This window comes from Peromyscus californicus, unplaced genomic scaffold (genome assembly GCF_007827085.1).
Source record: "Peromyscus californicus insignis strain IS unplaced genomic scaffold, ASM782708v3 Scaffold_24__1_contigs__length_46423439, whole genome shotgun sequence".
Classification (NCBI taxonomy): domain Eukaryota; kingdom Metazoa; phylum Chordata; class Mammalia; order Rodentia; family Cricetidae; genus Peromyscus; species Peromyscus californicus.
Window position 1 is genome coordinate 13,381,438 of NW_026294535.1, and position 20,977 is coordinate 13,402,414.

General features: G+C 46.8%; 1 protein-coding gene across 1 annotated transcript in view; it reads right to left on the minus strand.

Annotated features, from left to right (window-relative positions):
* Positions 1 to 20,977, minus strand: part of Plxnc1 (plexin C1) — a 151,211-nt gene that overhangs the window by 43,326 nt on the left and 86,908 nt on the right. Inside the window, exons 10-18 of the mRNA XM_052753167.1 lie at positions 18,123 to 18,262; positions 15,089 to 15,268; positions 12,620 to 12,707; positions 9,294 to 9,497; positions 8,987 to 9,172; positions 6,801 to 6,903; positions 3,706 to 3,807; positions 3,306 to 3,409; positions 217 to 255 (exon numbers count right to left, since the gene is read on the minus strand). Coding sequence (XP_052609127.1) covers positions 217 to 255; positions 3,306 to 3,409; positions 3,706 to 3,807; positions 6,801 to 6,903; positions 8,987 to 9,172; positions 9,294 to 9,497; positions 12,620 to 12,707; positions 15,089 to 15,268; positions 18,123 to 18,262 — 1,146 coding nt within the window. The remainder of the gene's footprint in view (positions 1 to 216; positions 256 to 3,305; positions 3,410 to 3,705; positions 3,808 to 6,800; positions 6,904 to 8,986; positions 9,173 to 9,293; positions 9,498 to 12,619; positions 12,708 to 15,088; positions 15,269 to 18,122; positions 18,263 to 20,977) is intronic.

Sequence of the window (20,977 nt, forward strand, 5' to 3'; positions counted from 1 at the left end):
GTATAGTATATAAGATAATATAACTTATTATAGTAAGTTGAAAGTTAGAAAGTAGATCCACAATGGCTTTTCCAAGATAATGAATGATTTAATATTGAATTCATGACCCAAAAAACCCACAGTAAAAATTCAAAGTAATAATAATGAGGACAATGATGATGTTAACACTAAAAGTCACACAGCCATTGAGCTAAAAATGAAAACTTAGAGACTTACATGCATATCTTCAGTGAAGATGTGTGTGAAGCCACCTGACTGAGGGGAAGGAGACACTTTGATTATTCATAACATCCAAAGGAAATGAACAGTGTATTTTTGTTACAATACTCAAGTCCATTTTAATAAAGCAGAGATGCTATTTGCTAATCTGAAGAGCCTTCGGGTTTGTGTTCCTCGCCTCCAAGATGTAATAAATAACTATTACGCTCTCAAGAAACACCAGTGGCTTCTGGACACCTCTAAGAATAGTCATCAGCATACATCAGCCTCATTTTTTTTGGGTAGATTACATTGCATTTAAAAAAGAACAAACTCAAAAGTTAAGGAAATGGTGGTGGGAGGTTATGGAAATGTCAGACTTCTTCTCAAGCAACTGACCTGTAAAGGTAAGGCTCCCCCAGTGCTAACCCTGAAGGTAAGGCTCCCCCAGTGCTGACCCCTAAGGGTAAGGCTCCCCCAGTGCTGACCCCTAAGGGTAAGGCTCCCCCAGCGCTGACCCCTAAGGGTAAGGCTCCCCCAGCGCTGACCCCTAAGGGTAAGGCTCCCCCAGCGCTGACCCCTAAGGGTAAGGCTCCCCCAGCGCTGACCCCTAAGGGTAAGGCTCCCCCAGCGCTGACCCCTAAGGGTAAGGCTCCCCCAGTGCTGACCCCTAAGGGTAAGGCTCCCCCAGTGCTGACCCCTAAGGGTAAGGCTCCCCCAGTGCTGACCCCTAAGGGTAACACTCACACAGTTGAAACAGCTTTTTGTAATTACATTTACTTACAGGGGAGGGAGAGGGCATGCCACTGTGTGTGTGTTTACAACTCTTGAGGGATGAGTTCTCTCCCATGTGAGTCCTGGAGACTGGACTCTTTTGGTCAAGCTTGGTGGCAAGTGCCTTTACCCCTCTGAGCCCTCCTGTGGCCCGACAATCCGACAATCCGTCCTTGACCTTCTGTTGGGAAGCAGTGGTAAGCTGGCTTCCCGGCTCAGGGTTCTTTCCCCTTTTCATTCAAATGTCCTTCTTCCAAGAGATTAGATATTCTGTTTACCCTATCTCTTCTACTTTTCAGAGAAACAAAAATTAGTCTGCCTACAGGAAGACCAGAAGTTCAGGGTCATTCTTTGTGACATTGGGAATTTGAGGCCAGCCAGTAGTCTGGGCCGCCTCTTCCTTTGTTGTCCTGAAGGAACTGATCACTAAGTTATCTGGAGCACCCAAGCTCCAGGCCCAAGCATGTGGCTCCCCGTCAATCAGCAAAGCATCTAATTAACACCTGGCCTCATCTGCTGCCTAGAGGGCTCATCAAGAGACCTGATCTTGGGGGAACTGCTCCCCCCCCCCATCACTATAAGCTCAGTTTTGACTTGGCTTCCTTCAGAGAGTTCTGAAAAAAATTCCCTGGTGGTTTTTCTACTTGGGTCCTCTCTCCTAATGGCTCCTCTGACTTCCGGCTTCATCACTTCCCATTTGCCTTTCAAGATTAACACTGAACCTTGAGTTGAGTCAATCAGTTCGACTCCTTGTGACGACTTTTCTCTTGCCCTAAAATAACATCACCGCATTATGCCAAGGTTTTCTTTTCCTTCTGAGACGCTCAGCTCTCAACCATGTTCCTGGATGCTCATCACTGTGCCTTGTCCTTGATTACTGACTTTGGAGGAGAATTTCTTTTCCAGGCCACAGATTATGCTGTTCAGCACTCAAGGGCAATCATTAACTGTAGAAGCCCACACAGTACTCATCTTGATGCTGGAAATCTCTGTTATTTTATTGCTTCTAAATTCTTAATGGGGATCTCAGAGAGTTGGGAACTAGGACTCGTGATTGGAGCTTCTCAGAGGCCCTGAGCATCACCCTGACTCAGGGACTTGAATTCCCTCCTTTCCCCAGGTATGGCAAATGGATGAGGCAGCAAACAGCAAGCCTCGGTGTTCTTGGAGAATAAGTCAAAAAGCTGGTCTTATTTGTAGTCTTCTTGATTTATAATACCAAGGCTTAGCGCCCCCTCCCCCAAATATGGCAGGTACCTTGTGACAATGTCCTAACCCCCTGACAGCACATTATATATCATAGTGTCTGCTGCTAGAATTGTAGAGAAACTAGAAATTGCTTCCTCCATGTGCCCGTGTTCCCAGGCATCTGGCCAAACAGAGCCAAGCTGCTTCTGGCAAGGTGATACAAACCCCTCCCATGGCTTGAAGGGATTTCTAACTTTGCTGATAGCTCTGGATTTAGATATAGTCCATGGGATTAATGTGTTCCGGGGGGTAGGGAGTGGGGGGTGTCTCTCTCTGGGGTCACCAGAGCAATATGGCAGGGCTGAGGTATCAGGACATGGGGGGCGTTGAGACAGAATGAGTGAGTGAGTGCTTTGCCAAAGGCTTGGGAGGGTAAACGAAGAGGCCTGAATGAGTGAGGAAATAGAGGTGTCAGAAGAGAGGTGAGACACCCCCCGCCCCCCTCACCCCCCTATCCCCACCCCCCCCCACTCCCCACCCCTGCCCCGCAACCCAAAGGGCTCTGTACACTGCTCCTCAAAGGTCTAGAACAACTCCCAACTCAGTTCATAGACCTGTATCTATTAAACGAGGAAGCTACACACTGATCCGCTGAAGAAAAACTGCCCGAAAAGAGACCATAAAACCTCTCCGTGGCTAAAAATGCCTGCCATCAACTCAAACTCCCTGTGTGTCTACTTTCTGCCTTTTTAGGCTGGTCCCGCATTTGTTTCCAATTGGGAAATAATAGTGACTGATCTCGGAGCGCGGCAGCGCCAGTCAGGCAGATAAACACGCCAAATTGGTGAGCCCACAATTTATTGATTTTTAAATGAATTAGCTCACTTCCCAGCAACAAATTCAGTTCAAAACTGGTAGTAAAAAGTAAAGCAAAAAAAAAAAAAAAAAAAATCACTCTAAACTTCGGCCTCTACTAGGTTTTTTTGCTACCACGCAAAGAGTAATGGCCAGTGGCCTGTCTGCGCTTTCTACCCTAATCAATGCAATTAAGAATTATCCTCTTCCCTGCTCTGCTTGAACTGAAGGCGGGACCTTGCATTATTATTCAAGGCTCAACCTGAGGATGGTGATGAATGCTCTTTTACCTCAGGGAAGAAAGTTCTCAGAGCGAAATGTTTATAGTCAAGGAAGGGTACGGTTCCAAAACTATCAACCACGTCCAATTTATCCATCTGCAGCTCGGCGAAGCCTGCAACACAGAGTCCCGAGAGCAATATTTTAACTCCACAAACAATAGAGGAGATCTTCTGCTGTTTTGTCTAACACAGACGATGACCTTGGTTTTCATTAAAGAAGAAACAATAGATAATTACTCGGTTGGCTACAGAGCAGAGCTGAAGGAAGACACAGAGCCAGGCCCATCGCCTGCGGCTCCCTAGTCTTCTATGACACAAACAGCTCTCATTATGTGGCACTCTCCACGTAAGGGCAAAAATTAAAGTGAAAATGAAGAGGGCTTGTTTCTCTACAAACGACAGAACCTACCATCACGGATCTCTTTCCGGAGTTCGCTCTCCAGCAGCTCCAGCTGTTGGCTCTGTTTTCTGCTCAGCTCCTTGGACTTGTGCCTGGTCACCACCACAGCCACTAAGGAGACAGAGATGCTGTGTCAGATGGGGCTAGGAACACGGAAATGATTAGGAGGGAAAGAAACGGGGAGAAAGATGGAGAGAGAATCGAGAGGAGAAAATAGAATATTGTAGAAACTCTATTTTAGGGGTCGAGGTCTAGCTTGGCATCAGAGCACTGGCCCAGCATGTCCCAGGCCCTGGTTCCTCCTCCAGTGCCACAGAAACAAAAGGAAAAACAAGAGCTGGATTTTATTAAAGGGACATTTCCATAAAAAGGTCATTCTAAAGAGGAAGGTATTAAATGTAACAGAAAAGAAAAAAAAATCCACTCACTTCTCTTAAAGTGAAAATGAAATCAAATAACCTTTGCTTGTAACCAAAGATCCCAGCTGGCTGGAAAGTAATGAAACTAGCCAAGTTCCCGACAGCCACTGGCCATTTATACCGTTCCATTCTTTCCCCAACATCTCTAAACATCTCAAGAGAAATAAAGCAGTGCCGGAAATGTAGAAGGGAACCACGGGTCCATCCTGGCTACGGGAGCCTAACCTGCATCGTTCAAGAAGGGTGATATAAGGCAAGTCATCAGGAGCCCCTGCAGCTGACGGCCCCCATTATTGCAATCTGGGTAGTCAACGGGACGAATCCTGGAGCTCAGGTTTATAGCCCTGCTCTGTCATTTCGTTTGCTACCGGTGTGGCCCTGAACAACTCCCTTAGCATCTCTGTGCTTGCCTGCCTTACCCACAAGAGCTGAGACTAGAAGAGATTCCAGGCAGTAAATCAAGAGACCACATCGACCCGGAGAACTAACAGTGGCCAGCTCGTGTACTCCCCCAGAAGGATCTCGTCTTTGAACAGATATTACATGAAAGGGGTTGGGGGAAGGGTCAGGGCTGTGATTGCCATGCCATGGGTCTGAGAACCCAGAGATGCCCACGGCAAGATGGGAGACAGAGCCTGGAGACTCCCCAGAAGCCATCCCCAAGGCCACCCACCCTGCTGTATGCTGTGATACACAAGAAACCCCGTCGGCACTACAGAGTTGTCCTCTGCCAGCCACGTGTGTGCTATGGTGTTTGGGCACACCTCCTACACACACACACACACACACACACACACACACACACACACACACACGAGAGAGAGAGAGAGAGAGAGAGAGAGAGAGAGAGAGAGAGAGAGAGAGAGAGAGAGAGAGAGTTTCTTTTTAAAGGAATTACACAAAGGGATGACTTCCAGCAAGTACGAACAATGTGTTTGTTCAACACAACTACACAGAATGTTTTCTAGACTTTCCCAGCACCCCAACAGTGCTTACTATAATGGGGACTGTGCATTTCAATAAAGCCCAAACTCACCCAGCCAGAGAACCCCTTTTTCCGGGAATATCATTTGGGACCGTGACTCTCCAGGAAGCTACTTTGAGCAGCCCTGGCTTAGCGTGTCAAAGGGAACCAGGGCATCCACACAGCAGGGTGGGTTTCCTGGCTCTGTTGGTGGCTGGCTTAGGCAACATGTGTTTAGTGTGTGCTTACCATAGCTGCTGGTGACACATGCCTCCCTAGATTGAGTCAGAATGGGGTGGTTTTTTAGAGGTTCTGCAAATTGCCTTAAAGGTCGAAAATGACCTCTACAAAGTCAGGAAGAGACCAGGAATTTCTAGAAGTCACAAAGTGGACATAACTATCTGGTGAGGCTGAGAGATGCCAGCATGGTTGACAGCAGGAGATGCTCAAAGCAGAGCTCAGCATTTGTACAAGCAATCTTCTTCATCGAAGCCTACGTCAGCCAGGACTTTATTAAAATGTCAAGCCAAATTTTAGACCGCAGATACATGACAGAGGTAGACGACTTGGGGAAAGCATAAAAAAAAAAAAATACCTGAAATAATCATTGACAAGGCAAAATAGGATTTCTGAAAAGCAAATTCATTGCAGCGAACCGGTTAATCACACACGCACATGTTCCCTCACAGGAGTGTGAATTGCCCAAGGTAAGCATCAGCCTTTAGTTCATTTCTTAATCCAGAGACTGGTCCAGTCATTAACATCATATCCAATGCTCAGTAAAAAGTAAAGGATTTGGAAGTGAATGAATGAGCAAGGGGGTGAGAAGATACAAGGAAACACTGGCCTTTGCCTCCATGCTCCTCAATGTCAGAACGGCACCATATGTATTTAGTCAACAGACACGAAATGCTGTATCATTTGATAAAGAAGGGGGAGAAAAGACAGGGTAAGATGGTCACAAACGAAATGCATGCAGGCACCAGAAATGGAGAGATGGGTGGAGACCCTGTGAAGTGGTAGAGATATGGTGAAAACCCAGGGTGTAAGCATTGTCTTCAAGGAATGGCAGCTGCAGAGCTCCAACAGCTGATGATGCTCAGTCAAACTGGGAGCCAATGGTTTAGACATTTCACAGTTTTCAACAAAAATATAAAATGTGAGTTACCTAATTTTTAAATGTCAACTTCGTCAGTTTAGAAAAAAAAAACCTTGCCATAGGACCCAGTAAAACATATTGGTAGTCCAGATTCATCCAGTGGTAGTCGGTATGACACCTCCATGTCCATAGGAAGCATGCCATGTTGGAATGGGTAACACAGACCCACTTGCGAAACCTCATTCTCCCAGGAAAAACAGGACACGGGGTGGGTAGTAGGTGGTGCTTAGTGGACTGGGGATGCAGGGTGAGATGACCAAGTTCTGGGAGTCCCCAAATGGACTTGTTTTTAAAAACGGTCCCAAGGACTTGGGGAGCCAACTGGATATTTCTCAAACACAGGGTACCATCTTGTAATCCAGTTCTTTGTTAATGACACACCCTAAGAACTCGTTAGAAAAGCCTCAACGTGCGCCTTTTAGTCCTTTCCCAAAGTTTTGAGTTGGGCTTTCATCCATTAATAGTTAATGAAAACAAAAAGCTCCTAAAAGCTGAAGACCTGCCTGCCCGCTGCGAAGCCTCGGGGAATAACTTCTCGGACAACATGAAACAGGGCACTTACCAACAATGACAATGGCCAGCAAGATGGGGAGAGCGATCAGAAAATACCACGTGGACGGGACGGATTCCTGTTCCACATAGAGCTCCAGGTTTCCCAGCTTGACCTGATGGGACAGATTGGCACCATTAGCCCCCGTGGAGCTGAGCACCATAGGCATGCGCACTGTCCCCGCACTAGAACTTCCCCCAAGACGCAGAAGCAGTGGCCTGGTTGGGATCCGTCGGTGTACCAGGCTGGATCTGTAAGTTTCCAATTCTGGCCCGCTTTGTCCTGAGGCTTACCAGTGCAGAAGTGGGCTAACACAGAGGCAGAAGAAGGCCCCTGGCTTTTTTTTCTATAGGAGCAATTCCATGTCTGTCTCTCCCACATGTGGTGTTTGCAGGCAGGGGAATTTTGAACGCTACTTTCTTGGTAAAAATCAATTTGGCAAGGCTAACTGAGGGCCCTTTCCACTTTCTGCTTTTTTGGGGTGAGGGATTAAGAAAAAGTTGGAAATTAAGCTTGAAAAGGGAAAAACTCTGCATCCGGGTCCTTTCCCCATGGTTGCACACACAATCGCTAAGGCATATGTAGCTCCTGGGAACCCTGGCTGCCCTATGGAATCACCAAGAAAAATGACTGGGGTGATACTAGGTCTTGGTGGTCTAGCATTTCTCTCCATGTAGGCTTGTTAGTCTGCACCCCGCCTCATTCTGTCCTCTCTGAAATGGGATGTTGACAGGGTCTACGGGTAGGCTGTGGTAAAGGCCAAAGGTCTCCATCCTATAGGGTGTCGGCTCACTCCATCCCTGTACTCCTTATCTCTCCAGCAGCTGCCCAGAATCCACACCAAGACCCTGGCAATGCCTAAAAGGTCCTCATAATCTCTGGCCTTCCCTCTGAACCCTCTAACCTCCTGGGAATGCCCCTCTCACTCCAGCCATGCTGACCCACTGGGTGCGGATCAGACCTAGGGGGCAGGTTTCTGCCTCAGGACCCTGGGATCCTGTATGTCCTTCTGTCCAGTCTGTCCATGGCTCCTTCTCTTCCTCCTCCTGAGGCTCTCACTCTAATGTCACCCCACAGGTATACTTTTCCACGATCAGGTGTAAAGACAGCACAGGCTAGCCCAATTTCCTCTCCCCCACTTATTGCCCTCCCCAAAGATGGCTCTGCACCGCATGTTTTCACTGGGAAGCTCCGGAGAGGCAGCTGTTTCTGCCTGCGTTCTGCTCTGCTGGGCTCGAGTCCCAGTGCAGGTACTTGGGAGCTGAGCTGCAAACAGAAGGATGCAAGTGCGTGCCACGCTCTACTAGCATGGAAGGTGGGGCCCTGTAGGGCTGGTTGTTGCTGATTTTGCAATGGCTACTACCTCTTTTACCAGAATGATAAGCGGAGGGAGGGACGGAGGGTCAGGGAAGTCAAATCCCTTACCCAAGACCACAGAGCTGTGGGACATGAGCACATACTCATTTTTGCCTCCCACTACGATAGGGTCTTTGTTTTTTTATCTAATTATTTTTTTTTTTAACCACAAAGCAAAATGTTGTTCTTTTTTTTCTCTTTGCCATGCTAGAGATTAAGCCTGGAGCCTTGCGCACCACGGGCAAAGCACGCGGCCACTGGGCCACGGCTCCTGTCTCACAGAGCATTTTCCACTGGAAAAGAGTAAACAACCCTCTGCATGTTTCCCTTCCGAGAGGGTCCTCAGTCACATCTAGGAAGAAACGACCTGCATGTAGGAAAGGGATACCATGGTGGAGGAAGCCACTTACACACCATAGGTTATTTGGCTGCCGCAGAGGTTAGTGCCGCCCTGCCGGTGCCTAAGTGGCTTTTGTTTTGGGTTTCTGCTAAGACATGTCACTTCTGCGTTGAGAGGAAGAATGACAACCCAGTCATCAGTGGGTCCAGGGATGCTGCTTGCAGATGCTTTGGTCTAAAGGTCCAGCCGGAACAAAAGCGACCAAGGCTCATTAGGATTATGGACAATGGTGTGCTCAAGGCTTTGACATTTAGACAAGCACATGGATGGATCTGCCTGCTATTCTGGTAGGATTATGCTTGAGCTTGCAGTATTTATTTATCTCCTATAAAGAGAAAAAATCCAAAGACCCATGAAAGATGCCATTCCAACCCGGGGGGGTTAGGAAGGGAATTACCAAGACTCAGGTAGAGACAACAGGTGGGACTTCCAGGTGACTTACACGAACTTTCTTAGAGGAGGTAGCGATGCTGTTGGCATTCTTGATGCTTTTAATCTTGCAAAGGATGGTTGTGAGGTCCTGGTTTCGAGTAATATTTTCAAAACTGCAATTAAATTGCTTATTTTCCCCGTGGAAGAGAGTGATATCAATGTCGTCCTTGGAAATGTTGAAATTGTCATTTTCTTTCTGCAAGGAACGTGATGAAGATGAGGGACTCGGAGCACGCGTGGAAACTCACACGCGCGGAAACTCCTCACACGCGTGGGATAGCCCACACAGGGAAAAAAAAAAAAGGAAAAAAACATACTTGAATTTTCACTTCCAGCTCTGTGTCGGTCTCAGACTCCACTCGGTACCCTGTAAATCTGGGGTCCTCGAGGTATTGCAGGGTTCCACAGTCCAAGTAGGTGTCCTGGACTCTCAGCCTCACGGCGACATTTGTACGCACTTTGGAGCTCTTTAAATTGGGGGCTGAAAACCTGCAGAAAGTTGCCGTGCAGTCTTCAGAGACCTAGAGAGGAGGAGAGAGCCTGTTAGGCACCAGAGGACCACAGCTCTAAATGCTAAGTGACCTGGGGAGGGACCAAACTTCTGGGAACTTCTCTTTTTCCCTCGATAAAACTAGGCTAGCAACACTATGAATCTCATAGGATTAAATTAACCCTAAATGAAATGGGCTGAGATAAAAACTCACTCAATTAAATGTGGGCTCCCATGAATGAGATCATACCTGCAGAAGCGCTGAGGGTCTGACAGGCACATACACACAGTAATCACTCCACACACGCTAGCGTACTCAACACACAGTATCATTGGTATTATTGGCATTCAGGAAAGCTGTCGGGTGACGTCATAGGGGAGTGGAGGCTAGCAAAGAGAAGGGATGGACAAAGAGGCCCACTTTGGCTCAAAGTACTAGGGTGGATGAGTCCTGGAAACTTTAGGCAGGGAATTGAGAGCCAAAGCCAGCTGCTAACTTGCCTGTCCCTGGTTTGAGTCACTGTGTGTCCAGAGAGCCTCTGCAGAGTGTTAGCAAGAGCTAACTGAGAAAGCTGAGAAAGCTCTGGCAGGGGCTCCCTGTTAGCAGAAGTCCCTAACCACAAGGAGGAAGCAGCTTTTCAGGCATAACAGAAAAGAGCAGAAAAGAAGCCAGAGGACAGTAGGTCCCTTTAGAAATGAGGGGCATAGAATCGGGAACAGAGGTAGAAGCCCGGCCCAACTGATGAACAGGTTTATTGACAAAGAACACCCATAAATACACCGCCATGTTCAAGGGTACAGGGCAACAGTCAGGGAAGCCTTGCAGGTAGTGTAAGGAGAGGTTGGCAGGGGCGTTGGGGTGTGGCTTGGTGGCGGAGGGCTTCCCTGGTATGCTTGAGGCCCTGGGTTTGATCCTCAGCATGGTGAGATAAAGAGGAATGGAGGAGAGCAGCACAGAGAAGAAACGTGTCAGGTGGGAGAGTCATTTCCTCTCTCTCTTTTCTCTAATCTTGGAGCTAAAGGCGGGTGGACAGACGGCAGAGGTAGCCACACCGGTGGTACAAGTACACCATCCCTTACCTCAACGCTTTCCTACACTCCAGCCCTCTTCCCTGCCTTAGCCCTTCTGTGACAGGACGAAAAGCCACTGGACAACAGCCCCCACTTCCTCAGCAGCCTCAACACCATCGTGCTGGCTTTTTACCAACTTCCTAAAAGAAGGACCAGGAGCAGGGTCACCCTAGCTCCTTACTCCTAAGACCCCGCCTGTCTGTACTGGGGACGAACCCCTAGTTTGAACAACTTCTCAGCCCCCTTCTCTGGTCATCCTCTTTTCTTGGACCCCTGGAAGTGAGGATGCTGGCAGATTCTAAGCATCCTTTCTTCATCCTCGATGCTCACTCTTCTACACCGTTATCCCCACAATAACGTTGAAGTGACTTGCCTCACCATCACCAGGCAACTGGACCCACCCTGCAGACAGCCGTCCAGTGGAGAGCTCCGCAGGGGCCTGGTGATGTCTCAGCCACACTTGGACATGTCTCGGCCATGCCTGAACATCTGCAGGAGCATCCTCTCTGAGCTGCTGCCTCTCCAAACTACCCCAGGCACCCCTGATAAAATGATACCCATACTCATATCACTTCTTGCCAAGGACAAGAAGCCTTACAGAGCCAGGGGCAACGGGGAGCTATTGCAGAAGGAAGAGTGATGTTTTTAGTATGATTCTCTCGGGCACATCCCTGTGCTGTGGTTCTCAGCCATCCACATCACCTGCCCCAGCGCAGCCTCTAGGTTCCAGCAAAGCAAATGTGAGCGGTGTTTCAGTCAAGAGCTGGTGAGGGACCTGTCTTCTGTGCCTACAGTCACCCCGCTGCTTGCCTGCTTGCCTGCTTGCCTGTCTGACCCTGCCCATAATATTCTGTTTGCTGTCTCAACTCCATCCACTCATACTTTGAGTAGGAAACACGTCATGCCCTCTGGGACTCATGGGGTTTCTGGTCTTGACGGAATCGGAGGATCTGGCATTCACTCCCCATCACCTGATCGGCTCCTCCAGTTTCAGTACAGGTCTGCCATCTTCCTTCAGCAAGGTGGGGGAGGGGGCAGCAGCCCACATACCCTTTGTTCTTGCAGCCAGCAAAATGTTTGGCTTACACTGGGTACTCAATACACGGGACATGCTTTAGGAAAGAGAACATGTCTCCATGTCTACTGGCTCAGGCTGCGCCTCAGGTCAAGGGCCACCACACAGCTGAGTGTGTTCCCATCATGGGGAGTTGGCCAGGACCAGACACACTGTGAGTCTGGGAACTGGTCAGAAAGTGGATGTGTGTAGGACAAGGCTGTAAGAAAGACGGATTGCTGTGCCTCCTGTTTCTAGGCCCGAACACACACTGGTTGCAAATGGGGCAACGTTTTTGGCGCCCTCAACTCTGCTGGCCTTGGCAGGAAGAAGCCCAGAAAGGCCATTCCCTCACATTCGAGAAAAGGAGGAAGGAAAGAGAAGGCCAACCAAGAAGCGCCTACAAGTGACAGGGATCCCAAGGTGTGGCTGCGGTCCTCACCCCCTCCTCACGGCACCCCCTTCTCACGGCACCCATGGCCTCAGCCTATAGGCTCCTGGGAGAATCTCAAGGCTCTTCTCAGAGAACTGAGCCCCGTAGGGACCAGACATTTCCCACTGTCTGCCTCTACTTTGGGGTCATGGGAGGAGGTGAAAGAAAGTGTCTACATGGGACCCAAGGGACAATGACAAGAGACTTGTTGTTACTCAGCAAGTCACCCAACCTCCACCTGTGGGGCCACCATCACCTACCCTTCACAGGTTCTGCACATCAGACCTTAGCTGTCCACAAAGCCTTTCACACATAGGCAAACATGTTATCTCATTAAAATGACTGGCCACAAGTCTCACACAGGGAGAACATAACAGGCCTTGCCATATGAAATTTGTTTCTGATTCCTCTGTGTGGCAATCCTAGTTAACCCCAAGAATGAAGTCTGTCTGTCACAGGACATACAGTATATATCATAAATGAGCAGAAGTTTATGATGCCAAAGGCATAGACATGAAATATATCCTCTCCTCCCCCGTCCACAGTTTAGTGAAAGGAAAACAAAATTATGACTGAAAACAATTCTCACACTTACGTTGATGTTTCCCTTTAGCTCATGTGAAATGATCAGGTTGTCAATGACGTCAAAATTCCTGCCCATGATGGTTATATTTTGCCCACCACTGCAAGATATGAAAGGACAAATGGTAAGCCACAGGCCACTTATACTTATGAACAAAACTATTAAGTGATTCACAATTAATGTTAAGCTTAGTAATATCTGGGAGACAATTAACTAATTTCAATTTCAAATGCAAGATAATTTGAGAAGTCTTTAAATGGTGCTGGGTACTGACTCATGGTTTTTAAGACACCAACATATAAAAACGCAGGTCAGGTCCTATTTGAATTCTGGGAAAATGCCCAAATTCTTTAATAGAATTTGAACTTTTTTGTGCTATCTCGCCACATATAACCAGATCATCTGCTGCACCTTGAAAGCATTTCACGGAACAAAATTTCATGTGATGACTGTTTAATCTATCTGAAGATGATCCGCTCTAACAATTTTCACGATCCAACTTCCAACCTACTGATTATATTTTATTTAGTGAGATGGGGAACATGTTGGACAAGGTAAAATGGTAAGTGATATTAGAAGTTGGAATTCTTGTTTGAGATACAATGTTTCAGTGTAAGGGGAGGGTCCATAAATCTCACCAAAACCAAACTGAGTGACTTCACCTATTCTTAATGTGTCAAAGTGGTCACTGGGTGTGAAATAAACAGCTAGCCACAGCTCGGGCCATCCTCATGGGAACCTCAGTGTGTCAGGTCCAGTGCCAGCAGAGCCCCTGATGATACCCAGGAGATAAAAGCAGGCCAACACATGCAGGGCAGACAGTGGGTCCACACAAGGTGGCAGAGCCCGTTTGGCCATCGGACAACCTGCCTCGGTCACTAGGAAACCCACCCAAGCATAGTCTACTGATTTCAGACTGCAGCACCTACTTCTTGCTCAAAGTTCAAAGGCAAGGAGCAGCTGAGAGACCCAGGCTCAGCTCAGCCATGATGACAGGACAACAGTGACATGAGGAGGAAGCAAAACATTGTGGTGGAAACCACGAATCCTGGGCCCAGCTATCAGAGAGCTGGGTATATTGACTGAACTGAACTGCGCCCATGCCCCCGTTCACCCCCTGCCAAAAGGACAATCCACCGTTGGTCTCTCAGGGTTTTTGTAAGATTTAACCAGGTCAGTAGATATACCACGGGTATGTGGTAAGTACCACATCCGGTCTACTTTTTATACATAGGGCATACTTGGTCTCAGAGTAGAGGGATGCATGCAAGAGCCTTGCTTTTGAAATCTCAACTTCCCTGTACCACTCCAGTGGGCTGCAAGGCTTGCATGCGGAAGCCCTGAGCCCAGTTACTCAGAAGGAGGCTGTAGGTAGAGAGAAGATGGAGGGGTCGGGGATGAGAAGGCAATGCTAGGGACTGAACTGGGGTCTCACACGTCTTAGGCAGTAGTTACCGATAAACTACATCTCCTGATCTGAGATAAGGCCATTTGAGAGGCAATGAAAGATCAGCAAGTTCATTGGGGTTGGGCCCTAAATGAATTGGACTGATGGTGTTCTGGAAAAGGTTATCAGGGCATGGCCTTAGCCGGAAGGACGGGGAAAGCAGGCTACCTGCAAAAACAGCAGAGACACCGCCTCAGAAGGGGCTAGCCTTCCTCACACCTTAGAGACACTCAGCCCCACAACATGGAGGCCATTGTCTGTGCTGTTTAAGCTGCCCAGTCTGGATTCTTTATTACGGCAGCTTATTAAACCAACAGCAAACAGCCACCTCCCACATTCAACTTAAATAAAATAGGGATTTTTTTTTCCTTTCTCATTCTCCCTGCCCCCCCTCAATGTTTTGTCAGTGGTCTTATCTTGCACGTACTTGGAAAATTAACTTCATACCGTGTGAGATGAAGAAAATCTCTTTGGGATTATACTCTGAAAATCTAAATGTGAGTTTAAATTTGACTAGGGGGAAACTTCTTTTCCCCATTAATATATTGGATTTATCTGAAAGAGTTGATTTAGGAATTTCTAACTCTCAAGGAGGATCTCTGAAACGTAGAGGCTGCTTGCAGGTCCCAATAATTCTCCCAAAGCATTCAAAACAGCTGACTCCCAAAGTTTGAAAAAGAAAGCTATGGGAGAGGAGCCCCATGCCATGACCAGGAGAGGCACCTGGTACAGAAGGGTACAGCGGCAGCCTGGGCTAAGAACAGCCACTGTGGTTGAACAAAACATTTGAACTGTGAGTTTCCTGGTAGCCAAGGTGAAATCAAAGCAGGCTACGGTCACAGTGCTTCAGTGACAAAGGACAGCCAGCTTGTCAGATGGCGAGCATCTTTCCAGGAGTCACTCCTAGGAAGGACACGGAGAGGGAAATCTGGGTGCAGCTGCCATTGCTGCATGGATTTGTGCGATGCTCATGATCTGATTGTACATGACCCTCCTCCAGAAGGAGAGACGCCCTCTCTGGGTCCAGACGGTACCTGATCCAGGTGGTGGCGGGGACTATCAGGGAACAGTGTGGCAGAGCTATGTACGACAAAGCCCCCGCGGAAGAGCAGTCCCCACCGTCAAACTGAATGCAGACGTCTTTCATCTCTTTCCGGCTCGATGGAAGTGAGAACTTCATGTGTGTGTCATTTAGCACGTGGCTAACCTGGATCCTGGAAAGGGGTCAGAAGAGGAACTCTTAATGTGACGCAGACACTTAGCACTGTTGATTAAGGTGACAACCTATGAATTTCACTTGAAGATGGCCACAACCTATCAGAACAGTTGCGACAGCTGTAGAATCAAGGGCTGCCTGTTGGGTATGGCTCTTGCAGGCTGGGTTCCTTTTTCTTTTGTGCATGTCTATCTTTGATCTGCATTCCCTTTAGAAGAGGGAAATGAAGACGTATTACCTTTGCCCTCAGAAGTCTCAATGGACCAGGGCAAGGAGGGGCATCGTACTAAGTTAAGGAATTGCGGTTAATGTGGAACATCATGGTACTGCTCTGGTCAGAGATACACTGAAGAGTCCAGAAGTGATGTAGTGTTGGGGTTTGCTTTTAAGACTCTCCAGCTGCTATGCCCTCTGCCCTGCCCCCACGAGAAAAAGCAGGAGGAAAAGATGAAACTAATTGGGAGGATGTCCACAACTTTTAAGTTTGGAAAGAGGTTTATTTATATGCATCTTTCTTTTATATATGCTGACATTTCCATAATTAAAGCTTTTTTCTTTTTCTTTAGAGGTAGTTCCAGTTGAGCACTGGGAAGGTATGAGCCCAGGCAGACCTAACAGTTCCGTCCTTCAAAGAGCAGAGAGCCTGCTTCAGGAACCCCAAAGTCTCAGAATCAATGGGCGTAGGGCTGGCACTTGCTTCCAGACCTGGGATTGATGGCCCTCAACAGTCCAAGCAAAGCTGTCCATGACATTCCCTCTGTGACCTGCAGGGACCCAGCCTTGTGCCTATGACTCTCTAAAGCACACATTCACACCAAGTTGTGTTTGCACCTGCTCAGCTTAATGATGCTACAGGAGAATCTGTTTTTACTACAGGAAGGATATTATGTGCGTGATCATTAACCCTTTGGAGAGAGCAAATTTGAAAGTCATTGGTGTCGGTCTCTATGTCCCCTGCCCAGATGTATGTATTTTAAGGCTTCTATTTATTTAAAGCAAGGCTCTAGGAAGGTCATCCTCAAATCATTAAAACGCAAACTTATTTGTAAATTTTGGAAGGCAGAAGGTGGGAATGGAAATCATTCCACTACTAACACTTGTCCTTTTTTTTTTTTAATAGTCATTCACTTAAAAAGTCTATGTGAAAAGAGTTCGGGATCACCATAGGCTCAGGTATGAGATTAACTGGGTTATTCCATCGTCTGCTTGTGAACCTCGGTTCACCACGCAGATGTGGTTAGAGGAAAGCTACACGCAGAAAGGTCTCTTAGTCATTTAATTTAATAACTGTGGCAGCTCAAGATGCATTCAGAATGGAAATGAAGGCATAAAGAGCCAGAAACGGGGTAATGCTCCCCTAACGACTTCTTTTGCAGCGAGGCTGATTGCCTTTCATTGAGTGCACAGGTGCCTAACGTCACAGATTTCGCCACACAAAATGAAAGATTTTTGCAATAAGGTATTTAGCCAGGATAAACGGCACACTTAAGATACCTAAGATGCATAGATACAGGCTTTAACGGGTGTTGATTCACTCTGGTACAGAGGAAAGCCAGTGATGGGCACCTTTCCCCATCAAGATCATGGGTATCCCAGACTCACTGCAGAAAGGGGAGGGGGCGGTGATGTGCAGCCTGAGAGTGAAAACAGAAAGTTCACTGAATAAGCATGGCAGATTAGAGTGCTGTACAAATCTGTTTTGGTAGTTAAAAACCGAAACATCACGCTTCAGCGGATTGTCTTAAATGCATTTCCATGATGAAAATAAGCTCAGTATTATGGTTCATGTAGATTGCAACATTTTTTTAAACTTTAAATTAGCCCAAACTTATAAAAGTTAATAAGCAGAAAACTGAAGTTATCTGTCACGGTGTTATTATTACATAATGCTCGTATTTTCCCCTTAGGGGAAGGTATAATAATTCCCCTAAGGATATTAATGAAAAACTGAATTTTTTTTTCATTGTTAGGATAAAAAGAAATCAGACTGGGCAGCGGTGGCACATGTCTTTAATCCCATCACTCAGGAGGCAGAGGCAGGAGGATCTCTGTGAGTTCAAGGCCAGCCTGGGCTACAGAGTGAGTTCCAGGAAAGGCTCTACACAGAGAAACCTTGTCTCGGAAAAAAAAAAAAAACAAACAAAAAGTAAGTAAAGATATCAGATATCATTATCTTTAAGGGGCACATTCACCTGGTATTTATTTGGGGTATTTTTTTTTACTACTAATATATGCCCTAGTAATTTAATTATTTGAAGTGAAAACCAAGCCCGTCAAGAGAAGAAAACTACAACAAACAACATTTCTATTTCCAATTTTTTTTTTTTTTGGTTTTTCGAGACAGGGTTTCTCTGTGTAGCTTTGCGCCTTTCCTGGGACTCACTTGGTAGCCCAGGCTGGCCTCGAACTCACAGAGATCCACCTGGCTCTGCCTCCCGAGTGCTGGGATTAAAGGCGTGCGCCACCACCGCCCGGCTCCAATTTTTTTTAACTGCAGGTAGTATACTGAAAGAGTGTTCCTTAAAACTCTCCATCAATTTCCAAGGAACACGTCTATAGTTGTAAGTTAGTTCCTTTCTGCATATAATTGACTGTGTTTTGAAAATCAATCAAGGCTCCCCCTGGCAACATCCTGAAGTTGTTGTAGGTTGAAATTTGGGGGAGGGAGGGGAAGTAACACAGGTCATGGTCTCCCATCTGAACTTCAGATGAATCGTTAAAAACATATGACTTATTGTAATTATTATATATAAAATACTGAACTATCATTTGGCTACAGGAAGCTCCAAAGCCTCCTGACATTGCTTCGGCATAGGTCTTAACGTTACCAAAGATCAATTATTTCCACTCACACATCCTTATCACATGTACTGGTTCCTTTCAGGATCATGGTGATAGTTGACGCTTGGGTGAAGTTTGCTCCGGTAACTATCACGTTACTTTTGCCTAAGGTCGATATTTTCTGTGGCTCAATGGCCTTAATGTAGAAGACCTATTGGAAAGAAAAGATTAAAACAGCAGATCAAAGCTACAAAATGGCACTATCCCCCCTGCAAAAAAGAAAAAAAAAATCTGTTGATGTGCTACAGTTCGAAGAACTCACTAGGAAATTACATTTTGCCAACACAAGCAGATAGTGTTTAATGAAATCAATGAATTCAGGGAAGAGGGCTGAAGATTCGTGTCTCTCAACATGTGACAGCATGAGGTCAAACCAATTAGTCTTTGTCTCCTAAGACAGTTGAAGAGCCCGGTATTCTATCTGAGGAGTAAGCTGTCACTCAAGCTGAGGAAGAGCTCCCTGCCTTACCCTGTGTCCTGAAGCTCATGACGCTTGAGCCAAGTGTGGAGAAGGCAAAGGCGATTTCCCAGAGGAGGCCAGCCACCCCCAGACTCATCATTCAGTTGATACAAATATCAATCCAGATAAATTTAATTCCCTAGAAAGGCTCATCTATTTTCTATTTGTTTCAATTAGACTGTTCCAATGGGGGGGGGGGGGCGGAGAGGTACTGTTTTAAGAAATCTACCAGTGGAGCCATTCAGTATTAAAAAGTTAGATGCCTAAACCATTGTGAACAACCATGTGATCTCTGTGACTGGCAGTTACCACACTCTGTATGACCCATTTCTCTGGCAGATAATCAAGACTGAGTGCCACGGAGATACCTACTACCCGACTTCCCTATCATTCAGACCTGTGTCTCCTCACTTCGTTTGCAAGGTCTAATCAGTTTCCCCTACAGACCCCAAAGAGGACAGGAATCATTTGCCCCTTTTCTTTTCTAAAGGTTTCATTTTTATGGATATGTGACCGGGTGCTTCTGAGGCCAGAAGAGGGTGTTGGGTTGTCTGCAGCTAGATTTACAGGTTGTTGTGAGATACCTGATATCGGTGCAGGGAACTGAACTCAGATCCTCTGCAAGAGCAAGAAGCACCCTTAACCACTGAGCCATCCCTTCCGGCCTCTATTTTTCCCTTTTCAAGACCTAACAATCCAGTTGCCTCATACACCTCTCCTTCAAATGCTACCATCCTTCATTCTGGCCACTTGTTCTTTCACAGATCCTCGTCCATTCTAAGATTCTGGCCAATATAAGATATAGCAGAGCTGAGCATGCATAAAACTTCACACTACTTTAAACGTGACCTGAAAGTCCAGAGAAGCATCATCATGTCATACCGGGCCAAAGCACAAATGTTGAGAACAGCTATTTGCAGCCTAAAGTCCATCAGGAAGACACCGAGTCACTGGTCCAGTGGCTATGATGGCTAGCACCTGCCTGACCCCCTGCTGTTCCAGGTGACAGACTGTGACCCCCTTAGAACAGCCCTGCTGGCTGGCTGCACTGAGCATCCCACTGAAACATCTCCTCACTTTTGCTCCCTTGGCAAACACAGGTGCTACATGGCTGAATAGTCATCACTCATTATCGCTATGGATTGATTTTGCAGATTATGGCAAATCCATCACCAGTGTCACCACAGTGATGACGTAATGTGACAGGGAATTGATTTCCGTGGCAGACTTTATTTTAATCACTTTTAAAAGGACTTTAGCCCTGTATTTATTGAATCACTAAGAGCCTGAAAGGGTCACTTTAATTATTCTGTTATACTTGACTGCATTTTATGGGGGGAAATTATCTGCTAGAGTGGTACTTGGGATGGGGGGGATTAGCAACGACTTCAAGATAAATCCCTTACAAATGTCAAGTGTGTGTTGTATAAGAAGGCTTCCTGTGTAGCTTTGTAGGTGACAGCCAAATGATCAAGTACTTACTAAAGGCCTATAGGGTCTTAAGGACAGTGCTAGATGAGGGTAGGCATGGAGTATGTGTAGGGCTATATCAAGAGCTAGCAAGCTACAGTGTAGGGTTCAAATCCTGCCTGCTGTTTTTGGATGTTCCATGAAAAAACTGTCAAAAGGAGAATAGAATTTCAAACATATAAAAGCATACGAAGTTCACATGTCATTATCCAGAAGTGTGTGTGTGTGTGTGTGTGTGTGTGTGTGTGTGTGTGTATCATCTCCAGCTGTTTCTAGCATAACTGAATAGCTACAACAAAGACTGTGTAGCCTGCACAGCCTAAAACACACACTGCCTGGTTCTTTGTAGAGCAGTGGTTCTCAGTCTGTGGGTTGCAACCCCATTGGGGGGGTTGAACAACTCACAGGGGTTGCCTAAGACCATTTACATCACGATTCATAACAGTAGCAAAATGACAGTTATGAAGCAGCAATGAAAATGTCATGGCTGGGGGTCACCACAACGTGAGGAACCGTATTAAAGGGTCGCAGCATTAGGAAGGTTGAGAACCACTGTTATATAGACAATTTATAACCCCTGCTTTATAACAGACCACTGTCTTCTTAGAGGCGCAAGGTGTGTGTGTGTGTGTGTGTGTGTGTGTGTGTGTGTGTGTGTGTGTTACAGGTCAGAAAACTATCTCCTTGGATGTTGGGTCTCATCTTCCACCCAGTTTGCTACTGCATACACGTCTAGGGACTCTCCTGACGCTGCCTCCCGCCTCCCATTGGGAGTGCTGAAATTACAGACAAACCCGCTACGTCCACTTTTCGTGGTTTAGGGGAAATGAACTCAGGTCTTCCTGCTTACACCCCACATGCTTCACCCACTGAGCTCTGCTCCCAGATCATAACTTTCTTCTACTGTAAACACTCCATGTACATCCACGTCAACTC